The 18,769-nt window shown below is 51.6% G+C and overlaps 1 protein-coding gene across 5 annotated transcripts in view; it reads right to left on the bottom strand.

Annotated features, from left to right (window-relative positions):
• Positions 1-992: 992 nt before the first annotated feature.
• The window catches only part of LOC102921553 (disks large homolog 5), a 109,059-nt gene continuing 91,282 nt past the window's right edge, over positions 993-18,769 (bottom strand). For all 5 annotated transcript variants that reach the window (XM_016003327.3, XM_076544625.1, XM_076544626.1 and 2 more), the window contains 11 exons: positions 18,675-18,769; positions 17,928-18,077; positions 16,888-17,071; positions 15,789-15,937; positions 14,898-15,068; positions 12,903-13,096; positions 6,519-6,662; positions 6,167-6,294; positions 4,504-4,613; positions 3,862-3,971; positions 993-2,718 (listed from right to left, as the gene is read on the bottom strand). The exon at positions 18,675-18,769 is cut by the window's right edge and continues 39 nt beyond it. In XM_016003327.3, the coding sequence (XP_015858813.1) occupies positions 2,615-2,718; positions 3,862-3,971; positions 4,504-4,613; positions 6,167-6,294; positions 6,519-6,662; positions 12,903-13,096; positions 14,898-15,068; positions 15,789-15,937; positions 16,888-17,071; positions 17,928-18,077; positions 18,675-18,769 (1,539 nt within the window). In that variant the 3' untranslated portion in view covers positions 993-2,614. The remainder of the gene's footprint in view (positions 2,719-3,861; positions 3,972-4,503; positions 4,614-6,166; positions 6,295-6,518; positions 6,663-12,902; positions 13,097-14,897; positions 15,069-15,788; positions 15,938-16,887; positions 17,072-17,927; positions 18,078-18,674) is intronic.

Raw genomic sequence — 18,769 nt, 5'->3', positions numbered from 1 at the left:
GGTCTGATCATCACACTAGCCCCAGACCCTCACAAACAGAAGGGGCAGGCAAGAGCTGGGGAGACGGCTCAAGTGCTTGGCTGTGCAAGCATAAGAACCTGAGTTCAGATCCCAGCACCCATGCTAAAAATAAAAATAAAAAAGAGCCAGAGGTGGCAATGTAAATCTATAACCCCAGAACTGTGAAGGTGGAGATAGGAGAATCCTTGGGAGTTAATGGCCAGATAGATAGTCTAGAAAATCAGTGAGCTCTGGCTTCAATGAGAAATCTTATCTCAAAAAATAAGGTGGAGCATGATAATGGAAGAATCCTGACACTGACCTCTGACCTTCACATACACACCCACAGGCATGTGTGTGCACAGACCATGCATGCATACATACACATACATACAAATAATAAGGAGGTGCAGAGGCAGTCTCTACCCTTGGCCTGAGCCCTGCTTCTTTGGAACCACAGGCCATGTCTCTTCCTCCACTTTCCCAATTCTTCCAGCACCTGAGACTCAGACTTGCCTCCTCTGCAGGCTGCTTCTGAGGCCCTGGAGTTCTAGGGGCTACAATGTGTTTTTAAAACAGGACCGCTAGCCACACAGAGCACTTCCAGCCTGAGGCTTCATGAAGTGCACAAAATGTGCCCCCAAATTGTTCAGTTTAGTCCTCTTTGCTTCTCACAGCACATATTCGCACCCGGAAGCCTGAACGCAAGGACCTGAGAGCTGCCCAGCTATGTCCGATGCATCACTTGGCAGATGACAGAGAGTGAGGCCTGACAGGAGTCAGGCAGAGAGTGGCTGCATCAGGTAAGAGACTACTGATTGTCAATGGCCTCATTCATCAGCCAGAGGACCGCAGGGGTCCCAGTGGAGAGGAGCTACATAGGTCCGGGTCACAGGAGCAGCACAAGCCTGCTTCTGGAGAAAAGGAAGAGGCTACACGCAGGTTCAGGTTGAGCAGAATAGATATCTGCACACACAGTCTCTGCACACAGGTTACACAAACTGACCTTTATTTGTCGTACTGAAGTCTGGTTTGTTTTTGATACAAAGTAACATTTTAGTACAGCATGTCCCACCTGTCAGATCCATACCTGCCTGTCCGCTGACAGCGGAACTGGGCCTTTGTATGACCAGGGAAATAGTCCTTGTCCCGCAACTGCGCGAGTAAGACCTTGAGAGGCAGCGCCTCTCAGTTGTCTGAGCTAGAAAAGGTGTGCCTGGAAGGCACAGAACAGCCTGGAGGGCTGAGACTCTCTTTTTAAACAGCTGTGCAAGAAAATATATCCCTTTAAAAAAATTGTCAATAATGGCTAAACTACAATCTAATCTAGAATTACAAAGAATAAAATGAAATCAAAGATTTCTTGCTAGTAAAATGAAATGTTAGGAACAGTATTAAAATATAGGTCCTACCCCAATGACACACAGAACCCAGTACAGTACCTATTAATAGGACACACAGTTGAAGAAGGGACCGCATCAGCTCTTTAGCAGAGAGATCTGGCATCAGAAGTGCGGGGGTGGGAGTGGGGTGGGGGTGGAGATGGGTTTAAAAGAAAGAAAGAAAAAGAAACCCAACAAAGAATGGAGACATCCTCGTGGAGTCAGGCTGAGAATGTTGTCGCAACCAAGATGGAAAAACGCTCAGGTTTTCTTCTTACCCTTTCAATAGATGAGTCTAATCATTATACTCACTACAAGCCCTTATTTCAAAGTCTGTGACATGAAGAGTTCCATGGCAGAAAGGGCTGGTACACTTGTGCCAGTGTAAGGGTTACCCTGCACCCTTGTGCCAACCAAGGCTGCCGGGCATCTCAGAGCCTACGGGAACCAATGGCGTGGCTGTGGCCCCTGCTGAGGACCCAACCGAGGAACCATGAAGCCCTGATGGACTGGATGTGATGCTTAGATACAAACACAGCTGGAGAAGAGACAAGAGGCCAGGAAGGCAGGAGAAAGGCTAAGAGGTGAATCTGCAAGAATGCCAAAGCTGCCTTCCAGGTGTAGGAGGAAAGTGCTGCCATGGCCAGTTGGCCCACCAAGGCACTGGTTCTGGTACCAACAATGGTCTGAGCACCTGCAGTTGTGATGTCTTCCAGGAGAGGGGCCACTGAGGAGCAGGAAGTCTGCCAAAGCTCTGGTCCCACTGACAGGAACCTCCTGTAGCAAAGCAGCTCCCCCTGAACGAGGTTCCAGAATTGTCCTGCCCAAGACAGGAACATCAAACCAACAGAGAGTGACAGAGGGGTGGGGATCAGGGGCTGGGCACCGACGACATGGAGCCATTCAAGTAAACATAGACAACCAAATACTTAGAAAAGGCTTGTAAACTTGTGATCAGCAAGGTAGGTCCTGGGCACAGCACCTCTGCTCGGCTGGCTGTGGGAGGATCAAGTCTTTCGTGTTTCTGGTTTTTTTTGTTTGTTTGTTTCAAAGTGGATGTGTGAGTAGTGCCATCTTGGTGGCTCTCCATCTACAAAGGAGGTGCTCCTAGAGTCCCGGTTCCGGGTCCTTCCCACCTTGTCCACAGACAGACAGACCTCTAGTGTCTGGAAAAGGGCCAGCCAGCTCTCCCCACCATCTGGTCATGGAGGTGCATCTGGTACAGCTTTCGGCTAGGGTGGGCAAGCGGGGATCCACAGGACTTTACTTTGTTCTTCATTGACCATTGCCAGGATCTGAGTGCAAATGCCAGAGAGGGCTCCACCTTGGACAACCCCTGCAGAAAAGCCCACCAAACGTAGCAGGTTAGGTCAGCTCTAAGTAAAACATTCCCACCCATTTAGGGAAGTGAACACTCTGTCTGCTTGTCTGTGGGCTCCTTGACTCTCCCCCACATGACCCTCCTCCTTCAGCAAGGAAACTGGGTAAAGGAGAAAACCTCCCCTTGGGGAAGTTGACTGTTCAAACTGCCTACCACAATGACTGCGGGGGTGGGTGGGGTGGGATGGGGTGTGGGGGGGGGTGTGTGGTGTGCATGGGACTGGCCTGCCCTCTACTGGGGAGGGGAATGATGACTGGGCAGCATATGGAGAAGCAGCCTGGGGGCATGTTAGGATGGCCTCACAGGCAGCAGGGCTCTGTAGGGGACATGCAGGAGTTGGGGAAGGACTAGTGCCCAGGTTGGCAAGCTAGTGCTACTCCAAGGCACAGTGGGCAGAGCACACCACCAGAAGGCTGGGTACATTCAGAAAGTAATGAAGCTAATGGAATTTTATTTCTGTTTAACCTAATTAAAAAAAAAATCAATATACATTTAAGTTTGTGCATTTTTTAACATTTTCTTTTTCTTTTTCTATTTGTCTACTGGTTTGTGATAGACTGGAAGCGAAAATGGGGCCAGGCTGGGCCCTCTGGAAGTGCTCTACTAGGTCCGAACCCTTTCTATCACCTGCTAAAATGCCTCCACTAGCTCCTACAAATGGTTGACTTTACCCACCAGAGGCAGGGAAGCAGGAAACCTGCATCCACAGGTGGCTCATTCGGCAACCAGAGGCGCCGAGACTGGCCTTGTTTTACCAGCCCCACTTCACCCCTAGCTCCCCAACAAGACTGGCCCTGGGCAGCACTCAGGATAGACAAATGTCTTCACTGCTGGCCCACCTGGGTTCGTGGGGTTCCCAACCTGTCTGGGGGTCACCGTGGTTATGCTGCTGGGTGTTTGTGCTGAGACAGCTCCTACGGCGTGTTGTGAATGAGGCTAGACCATGCCTGAAGGCCGGCGTGTATAAGCCTGCCTCCTGGCACAGCTCGGACACTGGCCTGAGGTATGTGGGTATGTGGTCATGCCCAGCCCATCCAGGAGAGCTGGACTACTGTCCTTCTTAGGACTGTCGCCTGAGGAAGTCCTCTGCCCACTTACCTGTGAAGTACCTGCTGTACTCTTGATCGATCCTTTGCGCCGTCTCAAATTGCTCTTTGGAATGCCTCTGCGTCACCTTGTCCCTCAGGTAGACAGGGTCTCTCTGCTCCCTGTAGGGGCAGCCAGGGAACTAGGCTGAGTCTTAAACCTACCCCTGGGTCCCCTCTTCCTTCTTTGGTCCAGGGTGGCAGGGCCTCCAGGAAGACAGGGTTGGGCTAGGACAGGGGATCTAGGGTGTGTTTCCATAAATCAATAGCCTCTAGGCTATATGGGGAACTGTGGGCTGACAGGGAATCTGGGCCCCTCAGTACCCCACTACACGGACAAAGCCAGCAGACACATTAGCCGTCTCCAAACTCAGGCACCAGGAGCTCAAACAGCACAGAAAAGTCAAGCGGAGTGAGTGCAGCTGAGCTGGACTTGGCTGAGACTACTCAGTTCCCCGTGGCCTTCTGCACAACATGCTAAGAAAGGGGATGGGACAGAGGGGGGGCTCTGGAAGTGTGGTTGTGCCCAAGCAGGAAGGAGGCACTGAGCTCAGCTAATGCAGCCTCTGCATACAAGTCCAGGGTCAGAGGGGAGTGTTATTTTTCCAGCACAGGACCCCAGCCCAGGAGGAACTCAATGGGGCCAGACACCCACTTGATGTGCTTGGCGCTCTTGTAGCGGATGAAGATGACAATGGGGTAGATGTGCATGTGATGCAGTCTCTCAATGGCATGCGGGGCGATGTCCAGAAGACAGTGCCGGTTCTGAGGGATAACAGTGTGGAGTAAGTTTGTAGGGCAGACAAGAGGACGTATCTTCTGCCCCCCCGCCAGGACCCACCCTTGCCTCACACGACTCTACCTTCCTCCATACTCAAAAACACCAGGCAGTAGAAGCAGCTTTCTAGAAGATCACTTAAGACAGGAAGGGAGACTTATTGGTGGATATCCCCACCACCACCACCCACTGAAGGCTGCTCCAGTGGGAGTGAGAACTGGCCAGAAAGCCATACCTCAACACGGGGACTATACTGGCTGGTTTTGTGTGTCAACTTGACACAAGCTAGAGTCATTAGAGGAAGGAGCCTCAGTTGAGGAAACACATCGAGAGAACTGCACATAGGGTACCTGTGGTCTTTCTTAGGCTGACGCCCTTCCTGGACACTGAGGGGCTCATGGGGTGTGTTTCTGTCCTAGGGAGCCTCAGTTGAGCCTCCGTGAGATCCAGCTGTAAGGCATTTTGTCAATTAGTGATCAATGCAGGAGAGCCCAGCCCATGGTGGGTGGTACCATCCCTGGGCTGGTGGTCCTGGGTTCTATTAGAAGGTGGGCTGAGCAAGCCACGGAAAGCAAGCCAATAAACAGCACCGCTCCATGGCCTCTGCATCAGCTCCTGCCTCTGGGATCCTGCCCTGTTTGAGTTCCTGTCTTGACTTCCTTTGGTGATGAACAGCAATATGGAAGTGTAAGCCAAATAAGCCCTTTCCTCCCCAGTTTGCTTTTAGGTCATAATGTTTCATCACAGCAATAGAAACCCTAAGACAGGGACTTTCTTGGGACCCCACCCTACCCTGGCCTCACAAATCTGCTACACTGAACAAGACAGGGGACTCTGGGATTTGTGTGTGTGTGTGTGGGGGGGGGGGGCAATACAAGCTTTGCATGGCTATGACAGAAACACACCCCGTGAGCCCCTCAGTGTCCAGGAAGGGCGTCAGCCTAAGAAAGACCACAGGTCCCCTGTGTGCAGCTCTCTCGATGTGTTTCCTCACTGAAGCTTTTCCCCATCCAAAAAGTAATGAGCATTTCAACCACGAGCAGCCCACACTGTCTGGTAGAAGAGGGAACTGCAGCCCAGAGAAATGGCTCGAGAAGCCCAGAGGCCAGAGGCTAGGACCGGCTACTTCCCTAGCACAGCCTGCAGCTGACCCACTCCTTGGCAAATGGAGTCCAGGACGTCAAAGGCATCAAGAAACACTCTTGGCCTTTATGAGGTCAGAGACCCTGGTGGGTGGCTCTCTGCATCCATGCGTTCAGGGACTCATCCCAGAATGGTCTAGGAGAAGGCCTCTCCAGAGTTCAAAGCTCTCCTCAGTGCCCTTGAGAGCAGGGGCTCTGGGGTACCCAAAGTGCTGGTGACTCCTGGCTCCTTCCCATGGATCTGTGCGCTAGTGGTAAAGGCAGAGACTCATAGCATCCAGGAGGATGAGACCAAGGGCAGGAGGTCTCAGACACCTAGGGCATAGTGAGCTGGCTGAGGTGTAAGAGCCAGGGCAGAGGGCCCTAAGTACAAGCCCTTGGGCCAAAGCCTTAGGTACCTTTTCTGTGATCTCCTTTATCGAAGCCACGGTGGTAACATCGAAATGGCCACTCCTCCGCTTGTAGTCCACAAACAGGCAGTCTTTGACACCCCGCTCAATGGCTTGCTGGGAGGCCTTCATCACCTCTGTACGGTAAGATGCACAAGTCAAGGGGCTGGGTGCACAGAAGGGGCCCAGTGCAGAGAGCAACACTGATCAGCAGCATGGAGACCCACACTACCATATGCTCTCCTGGAGAGAACGGAGGGTAAGAGGTGGGTCTCTCTGCATCAGTAGGACCCGGAGATTCTGTATCCCAATTACTCTGCATGGCCAGACACAACCTAGTAGGCACAGGGGCACCCCTTACCAAGCGGGCATCTGCAGAACTTGCCAGGTGCTTCATTTACCAGCATCTCTTTCACCACATCCAGAAAAGGCCCCAGGATGAGGACAGGCCGCAGAGAGGTACAGTCCACTTTCTGGACCCGCTGATAGGCCAGGCTCACCGAGTCTAAGAGATGAGAGGGGGGGCAGGGTCAAGGGCCCAGCCTGGACCAAGGACGAACGCAGAGTTGGGCAGCCAGGGCCCTAATCTTGCTCATTTAGATAGGCCCACCCCGGCCTTACTTACTTGGACAGGCCTGCTGGGGGATGTCTTTCTGTACACTGTGAATATATGCTGTTCCCATTGCTTAGTAAATAAAGCTGTTCTGGCCTATGGCAAGAAAGCTTACAGCCAGGTGGTGGGAAATCCAAGTAGAGATACAGGGAGAAGGGCGGAGTGGGAGAGATGCCAGCTGCCGCCCAAGGGGCAGCAAGATGCCAGCAAACTGGCAATGCCACAGCCACATGACAACTGATAGATTGATAGAAATGGATTAAGTTAAAAGAGCTAGGTGGCAAAAAGCTTAAGCCATAGGCCATCCAGTTCATAATATTAAGTCTCCGAGTGATTATTTTATAAGCGGCTGCAGGACAGCAGTGAGAGAGATTTGTCCAGACCTCAGGCTGGGCGGAACACAGGAAATGTTTTGACTACACAGGTCTGTCTTCTATGTCTCACAAAACCAGGCCAGCGAAGGTGACCTGGTTTATATCAGGCGTCTGGCTTTATCAAGGACCACATCACAGGCACACCAGGGCATGATCACTAATGAGTTGGGAGACTGCAAGAGTCCCTCTGCCACTGAGGATACTGGGGACAATGGATGTCCAGTCATCTTACTCTTCGTTCTACTCCAGGTCTTCCTCAGTTATCCCACGGCCACTGCACCCACACCTCACATCTCTGCTCACTAGAGATGCGGCTCCAAGGTTTGGGAGCCACAGCCTCCTCCACAGGTGTGGTTATATGACCCATACCTGGACATGAAGGATAGAGGTAATGCAATTACATCTTTGGCTCCTGCCCATGGACCAGAAAAGATGGTGCTGTGAGCCAGCTCTGCCCATACACATGGTGACAACCCTTAGGAACTGTCTGAGACAGAAGACAGAAGGGACCTGTGTCTTCAACACAGGGCCACTTCCTTGGGCTGCCCACCAGCTCAGACCGTATGTGACACACAGATGAGCTTCCTGTGAGGCTTCAGATGCTCTGTGGTTTAGTGATCAAGCCACTTTCCTTGCTAACATGCCAGGTGAACTCCCCCACCAAGTAAGAGATTGTCAGGAAGGTAGCAGGCAACTGACTTCCTAGAGACTCCCTGATGGGTGTATGCTGGCTTCCCAGAAACACAAAAAGATACAAAGCATCTCTGCACTTTGGAAGCTCATGCTAACTGGGGCCACAAGGTAGCAAAACTAGACACCCAGACAAATGCTGCATTAGGAGTCCAGGCATGAGAATGGAAGAGTTAGGGGGGTGCTGGGGTGAGCTAGCTCAAACTGGATGAGAGGCAGGTCTAAGATGAGGGCACAGATGACTGTGGCAGGAAGGGGAGGGCTCTGTGGGGTCTGCACACTTCTGTCAAGGTGCTACAGAGGGAAGATGGGGGCACAGCCACCTGGAGGCACAAACACCCCTGCTCTGCAGAGACCAAGCGTATGGGCAGAACAAAGGAAGAGAGTATAGTCTTGCCTCAGCATCATCATACCCCTGTGTGCTTGCATTTGAAGATGCATTATACAAGTTTCTATCCAGTACTTCCTAACCTGGGGACCAGCTGGTCTGGTCTACATTCATGACCTTAGAATGAATGCCCATGCGCTTTCTCTTTGAAACAATTAGAGACACAGCTGTAGCCAATATCTTTGACCCCTCCACACTAGCCTCCTCAGATTGCAGCCATTGCTCTGAGTTGGAAGTGTATCTTTTCCACATGACTCTTATTACTAAAAGCTGATTTTTTAAAGGCTGAGTGTGTGTGTGTGGGAGGGCGGTATTACATTCAACAAAAATGGCATGAGGCTATGAATGGCTTGTAGCTCCATCTCTCCTTCGGGTTGTTTCTGGAATGCATCACAGGAATTCATGTTCCTCCCCTGAGGACTCTGCAATACTCCATGCACAGCTCAAATGTAAAGCTGGGCAGAGAGAGTGCTGCTGCCAAGCCACTGGGGTCTCAGGCAGAGTGTGCAGGAACTATCCAATAGCAAATGGGACAAAAATGGAGTTTGGGGCGGTCACAGCAACCGCAACCTAAAGAGCCGAAAATGCAGTGGGAAGGGAGGAGGCAAGAGCTCAATCTGGGAGGCTGGAGAAACGGGTCAGTGGGTGAGAGCGCTGGCTGTGCAAGCATGAGCGCTGAGCTCAGATCCCCAGCACCCATGTGAAAGGTCAGGCACGGCCACCCAGCTCTGTCCCCAGCAATGTGGGGACAGAGCTATGAGGGGCTGCTGGCGGCCAGCCTAGCTCCTGGTTCAGTGAGAGACCCTGTCTCAAAAGGAATCAAGCAAAGAGTCTTTCTCTGGCCTCTTTGCATGTTTAACCATAAACACACACGTGTATATAATTCATATATATAAATTATCTCCCTACTCACAAGCAAATAAATACAAAGAAAATAAAAAGAACTAAGTCTGAATTAGAAGCTTCCCATGAAACCCTTGCCAAATTCCAAAGCTCTAAGGAACAAGAAGCTAAATGTATAAGAAAAACACAAAACCACGGAACAAAGGGTTCCATTGACTCTTGTGTAGAAAAGAGAAAGACTGCCCCAGGGAGGAGACCTCAGGGAGGTCTAGAGGCCAGCTATACCAGTCAGGGTGAACTCCACACATCACAGAAGCTGCAGCCCAACCCGAGGTCAGCTCAGCCTCCCCTTGGACCCAGGGCCACCAGTGCTGGCTCCTGGGTACTGGAACTTCACTCTTAGCCTTAGCATTTCCCCTTCTTGACACTTCAACCGCCAGTGCCCAGGCGTGTTTACGGGGCAGACTGAGCAGAGCAAAGAGGACTCGGAGATGAGCAGTCAGGGCAGCTGCTGGATAGTCCTCACAGATGCCAAGACTTGAATAACAGACAAGAAGATCTGGGAAGAGAATGAAAGCCTGTTGCAAATCATCAAATGGAAACTCTGGCACTACACAGGACAATTTCTAAAATTAAGACATTGGACACCAAAGATGAGCTGGACGGTGAGCAGGGCAAAGGTCAGTGGGAAGCATCGTGGGTGGCTGAAGCGTGGAGAGAAAAGGGTGGAAGAGAATGGGAGAAAGCATTCAGGAAACATGAGACCAGCAAGACCTCAAGACCCAGGGAACTAAGAGGAGAGAGGCGAGAAGACCACAGACGCAGCCTGAAGGAAACGATGGCCTAGAATGTTCTCAAACATCAAGCTATAGACTTAAGAACAAGAAGGTAAACCTACCTGGGCAGCACAGCAAGGCCTGAAGCTGGGAACAGAGAAGATGCCAAAACCCCTTGGGCCTAGGGGATGTTCCCTCCAGCATAACAACATTAGAGGCAACCCTCCCAGAAACGTCATGTGGTGGGTCAAAGTGCACCCCACTAAGGGCTGGGTCACTTCTTGTCTTATTTAGGGTTCTGTGGTAGTTTAAAGGAAAATGGCCCCCAAAGGGAGTGGCACTATTAGGAGGTGTGGCCTTGTTGGAGGAAGCGTGTACTTTGAGCTCTCCTATGCTCAAGCCACAGCCAGTGAGACAGACCACTTCCTGTTGCCTACAGGTCAAGATGTAGCACTCCCAGCTCCAGCACCATGTGTGCCTGCATGCTGCCTTGCTTCCCACCATGATGATAATGGACTGACCCTCTGAAAATATAAGCAAGCTGCCCCAGTTAAATGTTTCTTTATAAGAGCTGCCATGGTCATGGTGTCTCTTCACAGCAACAGAAACCCTAAGACAGGTTCTATTGCTGCAATGAAACACCATGACCAAAAAGCAAGTTGGGAAGGGAAAGGTTTATTCAGTTTGCACTTCCACAACTCTGTTCATCACTAAAGAAAGTCGGGACAGAAACTCAAACAAGGCAGGATTCTGGAGACAGGAGCTGATGCAGAGGCCATGGAGGGTGCTGCTTACTGGCTTGCTCCTCATGGCTTGCTTGCCTAGTTTCTTATAGAACTCAGGGTCACCAGCTGAGAGATGGATGGCCCCACCCACAATGGGCTGGGCCCTCCCGCATTGATCACTACTTGAGAAAATGCCCTACAGTCGCATCTCATGGACACATTTCCTCAGGCTCCTTCCTCTCCGATGACTCCAGTTTGTGTTAGTTTTATACAAACCAGCCAGGACACTTCTTAATCCCAACAATCTGTAACTCTTATCTTTTTTAGCAAGAAAGTTCTCCTGGGTTGCTCAGGAGAGCCTAAATGCCATCAGAGGTATTCCTGTCAGAAAAGGGACTTTTGAGGCAGACATACATGACAGGAAAGGGATGTGAAGAAGAACTAGAAAGAGGTTTTAAGATAATAGTGATGTGTCTACAAGCAAAAGAATGTTGGTAGCCACTGCTCACAACCAGCAAAGGCTAGGAGCAGATTCATCCTAGCTCTGCAGGGCAGTGGAGGCTGCTGGCACCCTGACGATGATTTGGTGGCATTGGCCTTAAACAACTGGCTTTCAGAATGAATACACATTGTTTTAAGCTACTGTTGATAGTGATTTGTTACAGCAGCCATAAATACAACCCACCCCCTGTGCATTGTGTGTGTGTGTGTGTGTATGCGCGTGTGCCCCCGCATGTGTAGGCTAGAAGCTGGCATTGGGTGTCTTTCTTGATAGCTCTCCTATGGCATTTATATAAGTGCTGGGGATCTGAACTCTGGTCCTGAGTACTTGCCTCATAAAGCATTTGCTTTGCTCATGAAACATCTCCCCAGCTCCTTGAATAAGTGTTTTTTTTTCCTAATGTACATAATGGGTGGGGGGCTGCATGCTATATGCAGAGGTAAGCGGAAACATTCATAGAGTTAGGCCTTTCCTTACAGTTAATGTGAGTTCAGGGAATCAAAGTCAGGTCGCCAGGCTTACTTGGTAAGCTCCTTTACCCTCTGAGACATCTCTGTTAGCTCTGAGAACGATATCTTAAAAGCACTTAAAACTTAAAAGTTCCGCCGGGCGGTGGTGGCGCACGCCTTTAATCCCAGCACTCGGGAGGCAGAGGCAGGCGGATCTCTGCGAGTTCGAGGCCAGCCTGGGCTACCAAGTGAGTTCCAGGAAAGGCGCAAAGCTACGCAGAGAAACCCTGTCTCGAAAAAACCAAACAAAAAAAAAAAAAAAAAAAACTTAAAAGTTCCTGGTGCTATTGGGAGGTGGTGTGGGACCATTAGGAGGTAGGTCTAGTGGAAGGAGGCCAGGTCACTGGGAACATGCCAGTGAATGGGATTCAAAGGGGGCCTCAGCCCCCTTTCCTTTCTGCTTTCCAGTTGCTATGAGGTGAGGCAGTCTGCTCTGTCCTGTGTTTCTGTCTTGACCTGATTGACCACAGGCCCAAAATCAGACCAACCAAGGGACCAAGGATTGAGCCTCAGGATCTGTGAGCCAAAAGAAACAGTTTCGGGCTGAAGAGATGGCTCAGGGGTTGGGAGCACTGGCTGCCCTTCCGGAGGATGTGAGTTCAGTTCCCAGTGCCCACATGGCAGCTCACAGCTGACTGTGACTCCCATTCCAGGAGATTTGTCACCTTTACACAAATGCAAATAAAATAAATTTTAAAAAAAAATCACAGAAATAAAATGCAGTCAAGCCCCTGGATCCACAGGTTTGAGTTCATGGATTCAATCAATTGGGGATAGAAGACTCTTGTCAAAATTACCAATGAACGTGTGAAGGAAGCAAGAAAGGCTGAACAGGGACCAACACAAGCCAGACGCATTGCGTGAAGCAGAAACGACGTCCACTGACCCAGGGCCTCTCACTGAACTTGGAACTTCACGTGTCAGCTGGAATGGCTGGCCGTGAGCCACCTCCATCTTTCTTCATTCTCAGTACCAGGGTTGCAGACAGACATACCACATCGGGCTTTTTCTATGTGGATCTGAACTCAGGTCCTCAAACTTGCACAGCCAGCAGCTCACACACTGAGTCACCTCCCCAGGCCCCACAAAGCCCCGACATTCTCCTTCCTGAAACAGGGCTGAAGGTACAAAGAAACATGGTGGCCAGAGGAGACCTTGAGGGTTGGAGGTACATACTGAAGCCGAAAGACCCTCAGAACCATCCCGCCTGCCTGAAGACCCACTTCCAGACAAACACACAAAAAGCAAGGAACCTCTGGGGATCCCCCATGGTGAAGCACCCCACCCCCACGCCTGGAGCCTGCTGGAAGGAGCCCAGCACTTGCCTTCGAAGAGTGGAATGGAGTCACTGGAAAAGGTGTCCAGGGCAAGCAGGTCCTTGCCGTCTTTGGACCCACTGCGTTTGTGTTTATGTTTCCTCCGGAAGAAGGACCGACGTGCAGCTGCCGACAGCGTCTTTGCTGTGTTGTCGTCTTTGACCTCGGACATGCTGAGCCTCCTGGAGAACTCCTGGTCCATCCTGCAGTCACAGAGAATGACCTGCTGGGAGCGCCGTGGGAAGGGAGGAAGCTAGGTTCCCCCAGCTCCCCCAGGCCTCCTAACGACTGGCCTTTCCCATGTTCCAGGACTCTCAGGCATCACCACGGTAACAAGAAGTTTAGGGTCCAGCTTCAGAGCAAGTAAATTCCCACCATGACACCGAGCTCAAGGCAGCTGGTGCCCAGTAACACTGGCAGCTGTGCTTCCTGCCATGGAAGATATGGACACTAACAGTTCGGATGACCATGAACCATGTGACTGTAGTTGCATCAAACGCCTAAAAGGAAACCTACAGATTTTAAGTGTAGATGAGAGGCTTGGGGCTGGAGGAGTAAGTAATAGAGTGTGCTGGGATTTGGTTATGGGTTTTCCTGTGACTCTCAAGGGTCCACATACTGCTGGAGACTGAATCCCCAGGGTAGTAACACTGAGCTAGAGGTGTCTTTAAAGAGACTGCATTAGATCTCTACCCTAACAATTGGGGATTGGTTAGGTATCTACCCTCAGAAGGGATCAATGAGGTCCTCTCAGGACCCCAGTTACTTCCTCCAATGGTTGGTTATTAAAGAAAGAACAAACCTGGCCTGAGTCCTCCTTGACTCTTGTGGTGGTCTGAATGAGAATGGTCCCCACAGGCTCATAGATCTGAATGCTTGGTTATCAGGGACTGGCACTACTTAAGAGGGATTAGGAGGTGTGGCCTTATTGGAGGAAATGTGTCACTAGGGGTGGGATTTGGGGCTTCAAAAGCCAAAGCCAGTCCCAGAGTCTTTCTCTTCCTAATGCCTGTCAATCCAGATATTGAACTCTCAGTTACTTCTCCAGCACCATGTCTGCCTGTGTGCCACATGCTCCCTGCCGTGATGACAGACTAAACCTTTGAAACTGTAAGCAAGCCCCCAGTCAAATGTTTTCCTTTGTAAGAGTTGCTGTGGTCATGGTGTCTCTTCACAGCAATAGAACACTAAGACACTTCCTAGCTTGCCACAGGATCTCTTCCTTCTGCTTCCTGACCATACTGTGAAGTGGCCAATGAGGTCTTCACTAGATGCTGAACAAATTGAGGTCACCTGACTTCACACTTTAGCCTTCAGAACTGAGAGATTCAAAAAACAAAAAACAAAACAAAAAAAAAATTCTTTTTCTTGTGAATTTCTCAGCCTCAAGTATTTTGTTACAGCAAAAGAAAACAGACATAGGGTAATAGCTAAGGTTTCTTTCAGAGGTGATGAACATGCTTTAAAATTAACTCTGAAGGAGCTGGGAATGTGGTCCAGCTGGTAAAGTGCTTGCTTAGCATGCTCAAGGCCCTGTGTTCAATCCCTAGCACCCATAAACTGGGTGTGGTCCGCACATGCCTATTATTTCAGCACACAAGAGATGGAGGCAAGAGAATCAGTTCAAGGCCATCTTGGCTAGACAGCAAATTTGAGGTCAGCCTGGGCTACATGAGATCCTGTCTCAGTGAATCAGTAAATAAAATAATGGTGGAAATGGTTGCATACATCTATGAATGTACTTGCCCCCAAATCATTGGGAGGATTCATCTGGTAAGGGAATTACATCGTCATGACTCTCCATCCTGACTCAGTGGCGCTTCTATGCATTGGCTCATTTAGGAGCAGCTTTCTGGACAGTGATCTGGGCCACATGTACAGTGCTGAAGCTGCAGTTCCCAATGGAGTCAGTTCCCCCAGCAGCCCAGGCCAGTGTCACTTTGTGAGGTTCTATACCACAGTGGTGGCCCCTGTGGTCCCTGCCTGGAGATGGAGAAGACTTACACATATTTGCTGGGAATCTGCCCACGCTGGATCTTCTGGGCATTCTCATCCAGCTGCCAAGCCATCCAGGACCCAAACATGCCCTGGGGCAATGTGTCATCCACATACAGGATGTCGTCTTTCTTAAAACTCAGTTCAGGCTCCACCTCTGCCAGACGGTCATACAGAGCCCTGGACCATGGAACAGATGACACAGGTTGAGAGGGTCACACCACACACCCATCTCTGAGACAGCTGTCTGTGCTGTCTCCAGACACCACAGAAGAGGATTTGGGGGCATCCTGAAGGGGCCCCGCTCACACACTTTACAGAGCAGGATGGAAATATCACCCTTCCTTCCCTAACACTAAGGGCTCATCCCCACGGAAGAAAGACTTCCTGCACCCCATCCTTTCCAACAGACATTTTCTACCCGCCTGTCTGGGAAACCCAAGCTGCTGCTTCCTGCAGACTGGCACCTCCTGAAGATGAAAACACTTCCCACCTGCAGAATGGGAAGTGTTACTCATGTGTGTTTTCATCTACTCTGTGGTCCCAGGTTGTGGAGGACATGACAGGAGTCCTGAACCACTCATGGAAGATGCCTGATGCCACCCCCACATCCTGATTCCCACAGGACTTACAGACACCATGCATACTGCAGAGGGCTCTGTGGGACTCAGGAGAGGCCACAGGAGGAACACAACCCACAGAATAAGGAACTCCAGGTCTCAAAATTCCAGTCTTGACCCCTCCCCACCCCCCCCACCCCACACCCACCCCCCAAAAAAAGCATCTCACATGGGCAAAAGCAATGGCCTGAGCCCTCGGGGCAGAGTCCAGGGAATCCATCTGCCCTATGAACTTTCCACAGAGAGCCCCTCCCCCGGCCCTAACCCTTCCTGCTGGCACCTGATGTAGAAGCTGTCACCAGGCAGGCCCTTGACTCTGCTGAACTCCTCATGGCGGTGCTGCACCTTGAGGCGGATGTGATCCTTAGGTTTCAGCATCTCCACATACACGTCCTCCACTGTCCTGCTGCGCACATCCAGGTTGCCATACTGACCAGGGAAAGAGTACCAGGGTCAGAGAGACAGTGGCAGGGATAGCTCGGGCACTCAGAAGGTTCCGGGATGGGGCCTGGTCTGAGACTCTGCCTGCCTCCCCTCTGTGGACCTTGGTATCCCCAGGGCCTATGCCCTACATGATTTCCTGGCTACTAGAGCCAATGGAACTTCCTAGCAATGAAGAGCTCTACGTTCTGCTTATGAAACTGTGTCTTTGCCATTGTACAGGCTAATTTCATGCCAACTTGAAAGAGGCTAGAGTCATCTGGGAGGCGGGAACCTCAATGAAGAAAATGCTTCTGAGCTGTAGGCCAGCCTGTGGAGCATTTTCTTAATTAGTGATTGATGGGGGAGGGCCTAGCCCTTCGTGGGTGGGGCCATCCCTGGGCTGCTGGTCCTGGATTCTCTAAGAAAGCAGGCTGAGCACACCAGTAAGCAGCGCTCCTCCATGGCCTCTGCATCAGCAGCTGCACCCAGGTTGCTGGCCTGTTTGAGTTCTGCCCTGACTTCCCTCAGCAATGTAATGTTACCTGAAAGTGTAAACTGAAATAAACCCTTTCCGCCCAAAGTGGCTTTGGTCATGGTGTTCCATGTTAGGATGACCCTGACTAGGACAGCCATCTAGATGCCATCTCCTGCACAGGGTGGGAGACCCAGAGAGTGAGAGGGAAAGAGAGCCAAATCAGTCAGCTCAGAGACCTATGGCTCATGAGACTGGGCACCTCCTTCTGGCTGTTCAGGATCAGAGCCAAGGTTAAGCCCTTGGGTTGCCTCAGTGACCCACCACACTGCCCAGGGTCTTGACAGTATCCCTCATTTACAAGATGAATAACCCACCTTGACAAGCTGCTGGGTGAAGTGAAATCCCATCTCCTGTGTCATGTAAGAGGGCACAAGCTGATACCACCTGAACATGACCTGGCACCCACTGTGGCAGAACTCACCTCAAGGATGAGGTCCCCTGGCACGAGGCCATCGGGACCCTTGGCAGGACTGTCGTCTTCCACCTCGGCCACAAACACCCCGTGCAGGTTCCCACCACACAAGTGCACCCCCAGATCCAACTGGGATTTCTTGATGAAAACGATGCGGGGTTCAGAGGTCTTCTTGCTGGTATCTCCCACAATCCTTTTGAGAAGGAAAATGAAGTCCTTACCATGTGTAAGGAGAGAGTCAGGCATAAGTGAGGAGAGCCTGTGGCATCCCGGCCTGCATGCTTCCCAGGGGGTGGGGGTGAGGGGGTGAGAGGTGTGTGGGGGGTAAGAGAGGAGGTAGGAGAAGGGAGTGGGAGGAGAGGAGGGAGGGGAGGCTGGGGTCAGGATATAAAATAAATAAATTAATGAAAACAAACAAACAAACAAACTGAAGAGTCACAGTGAACCTGGGAATACAGTGAGGAAGCCAGATGCCCACAGAGAACCCCCTGGTGACAATCTGCCTGCAGGTGAGTTCCGGGGGGGGGGGGGGGGGGGCGGGGGGGGGGACAGGGGAGGAGTGATCCCCAGGCAGAGCTGCCTCAATCTGCATGACACAGGGACTTTTGCGGAGACCTGGCAATTCTAGGCTAGGCTAGCACAAGGCTTCCATAAAAACTCTTCCTCCTGACCTGCTCCCTTCCCTAGTTTCTCTTAAGGGAAACTAGTCTGCTGGCAGGAGAAGCTCAGGCCTGGCTGACAACTCTCCTTGCCACAGAGCTCAGCTGCGGCTGCCTCTCAAGGCACTGCAGCTCACCACACTTGCCAGAGCCCCGGCCTAACCTCAACATTGCCGCTGCTGCCCAGAGACCCAAGGCCTTCCCGGCTGATAAAAGGTGAGAGGTCTGGAGACAGAACAGGAGAAGGAAAGACAGAATGCGGAGAGCAATGCAAGCGAGGAGAGACAGGGAGGAGGAAAAGAGGAAGGGAGTCAAAAGACAGGCCTGGTGCAGACTCTGGCCCACTGGGGCAGTTGGGCAAACGGAGACCCACAGCATGCCTGTGCTGACCTGGAGTTGGGGGTGCTTTGCTTGGCTGGGGGCGTGCCAGGGCCTTCATCCTGTTCCATCAGCGGGTCAATGGCAGAGGGATGTTCTGGGGTCACAGCACTGCTACCCTGGAGAGCGGAGTGGGGGGTGGCAGCGGGGTCCAGGTGGGAGCTGGAGGCGGAAAACAGAAGGAATAGGATACATCCAAGCAGCCAGAGCCGCCACGGCTGCAGCGGCAACGGGCCCCGACCCGGCTTCACATATGAAACGACAGACACATGAGGAGTCTGGACTCTGCCATCTGCCCCGGAGGGTCTGCCTGTCTCCAATCAGGGATCCTCTCCAAAGGTGTCCAGCCTAGAGGACATGCAAAGCCACTTCCCCTTCTCGTCTTCTCTGCTGAGCCACGTGTGGTGGGTGGCTCTACAGGACATGTAGCCCCTCCTGTCACCCGCCCTGGGACCCGCAGCTCAGGAGCAGGTCCGGGCAGATAGATGTCCAGTGTGTGCTCACACACAGAGTCAACCACTGAGTATGAATCCTGGGCCAGGGCTGAGATTTTGGTTACTGCAGCTCCCCCCACCCTTGTCTGTACTCTTAATGTTTTAGGAAGAGACATCTGTCTGGAAACCCCTTGTCCAACATTCAAGGCAATTCATCTTCCCTTACTAGAAGAAGAATCTCAAAAACCTGGAACTGGCACCAGGTAAGCAATCCCCTGTGCACCTCTCTCTCTCCGCCCCAGCCTAGGCAGCCCCGGAAGCTCACCTGGAGCGGGAGTGGCTGTGGAGCTGGTGAATGTGTGGGTTGTACTGGGCTAGGATGGTGATGGTATCACACTGCTGTCCGATGATTAGCCGGGC

Source organism: Peromyscus maniculatus, chromosome 9 (genome assembly GCF_049852395.1).
Source record: "Peromyscus maniculatus bairdii isolate BWxNUB_F1_BW_parent chromosome 9, HU_Pman_BW_mat_3.1, whole genome shotgun sequence".
Lineage (NCBI taxonomy): Eukaryota > Metazoa > Chordata > Mammalia > Rodentia > Cricetidae > Peromyscus > Peromyscus maniculatus.
The sequence above is the reverse complement of the archived record's forward strand: the minus strand, read 5'-3'. Positions and strand labels throughout refer to the sequence as shown.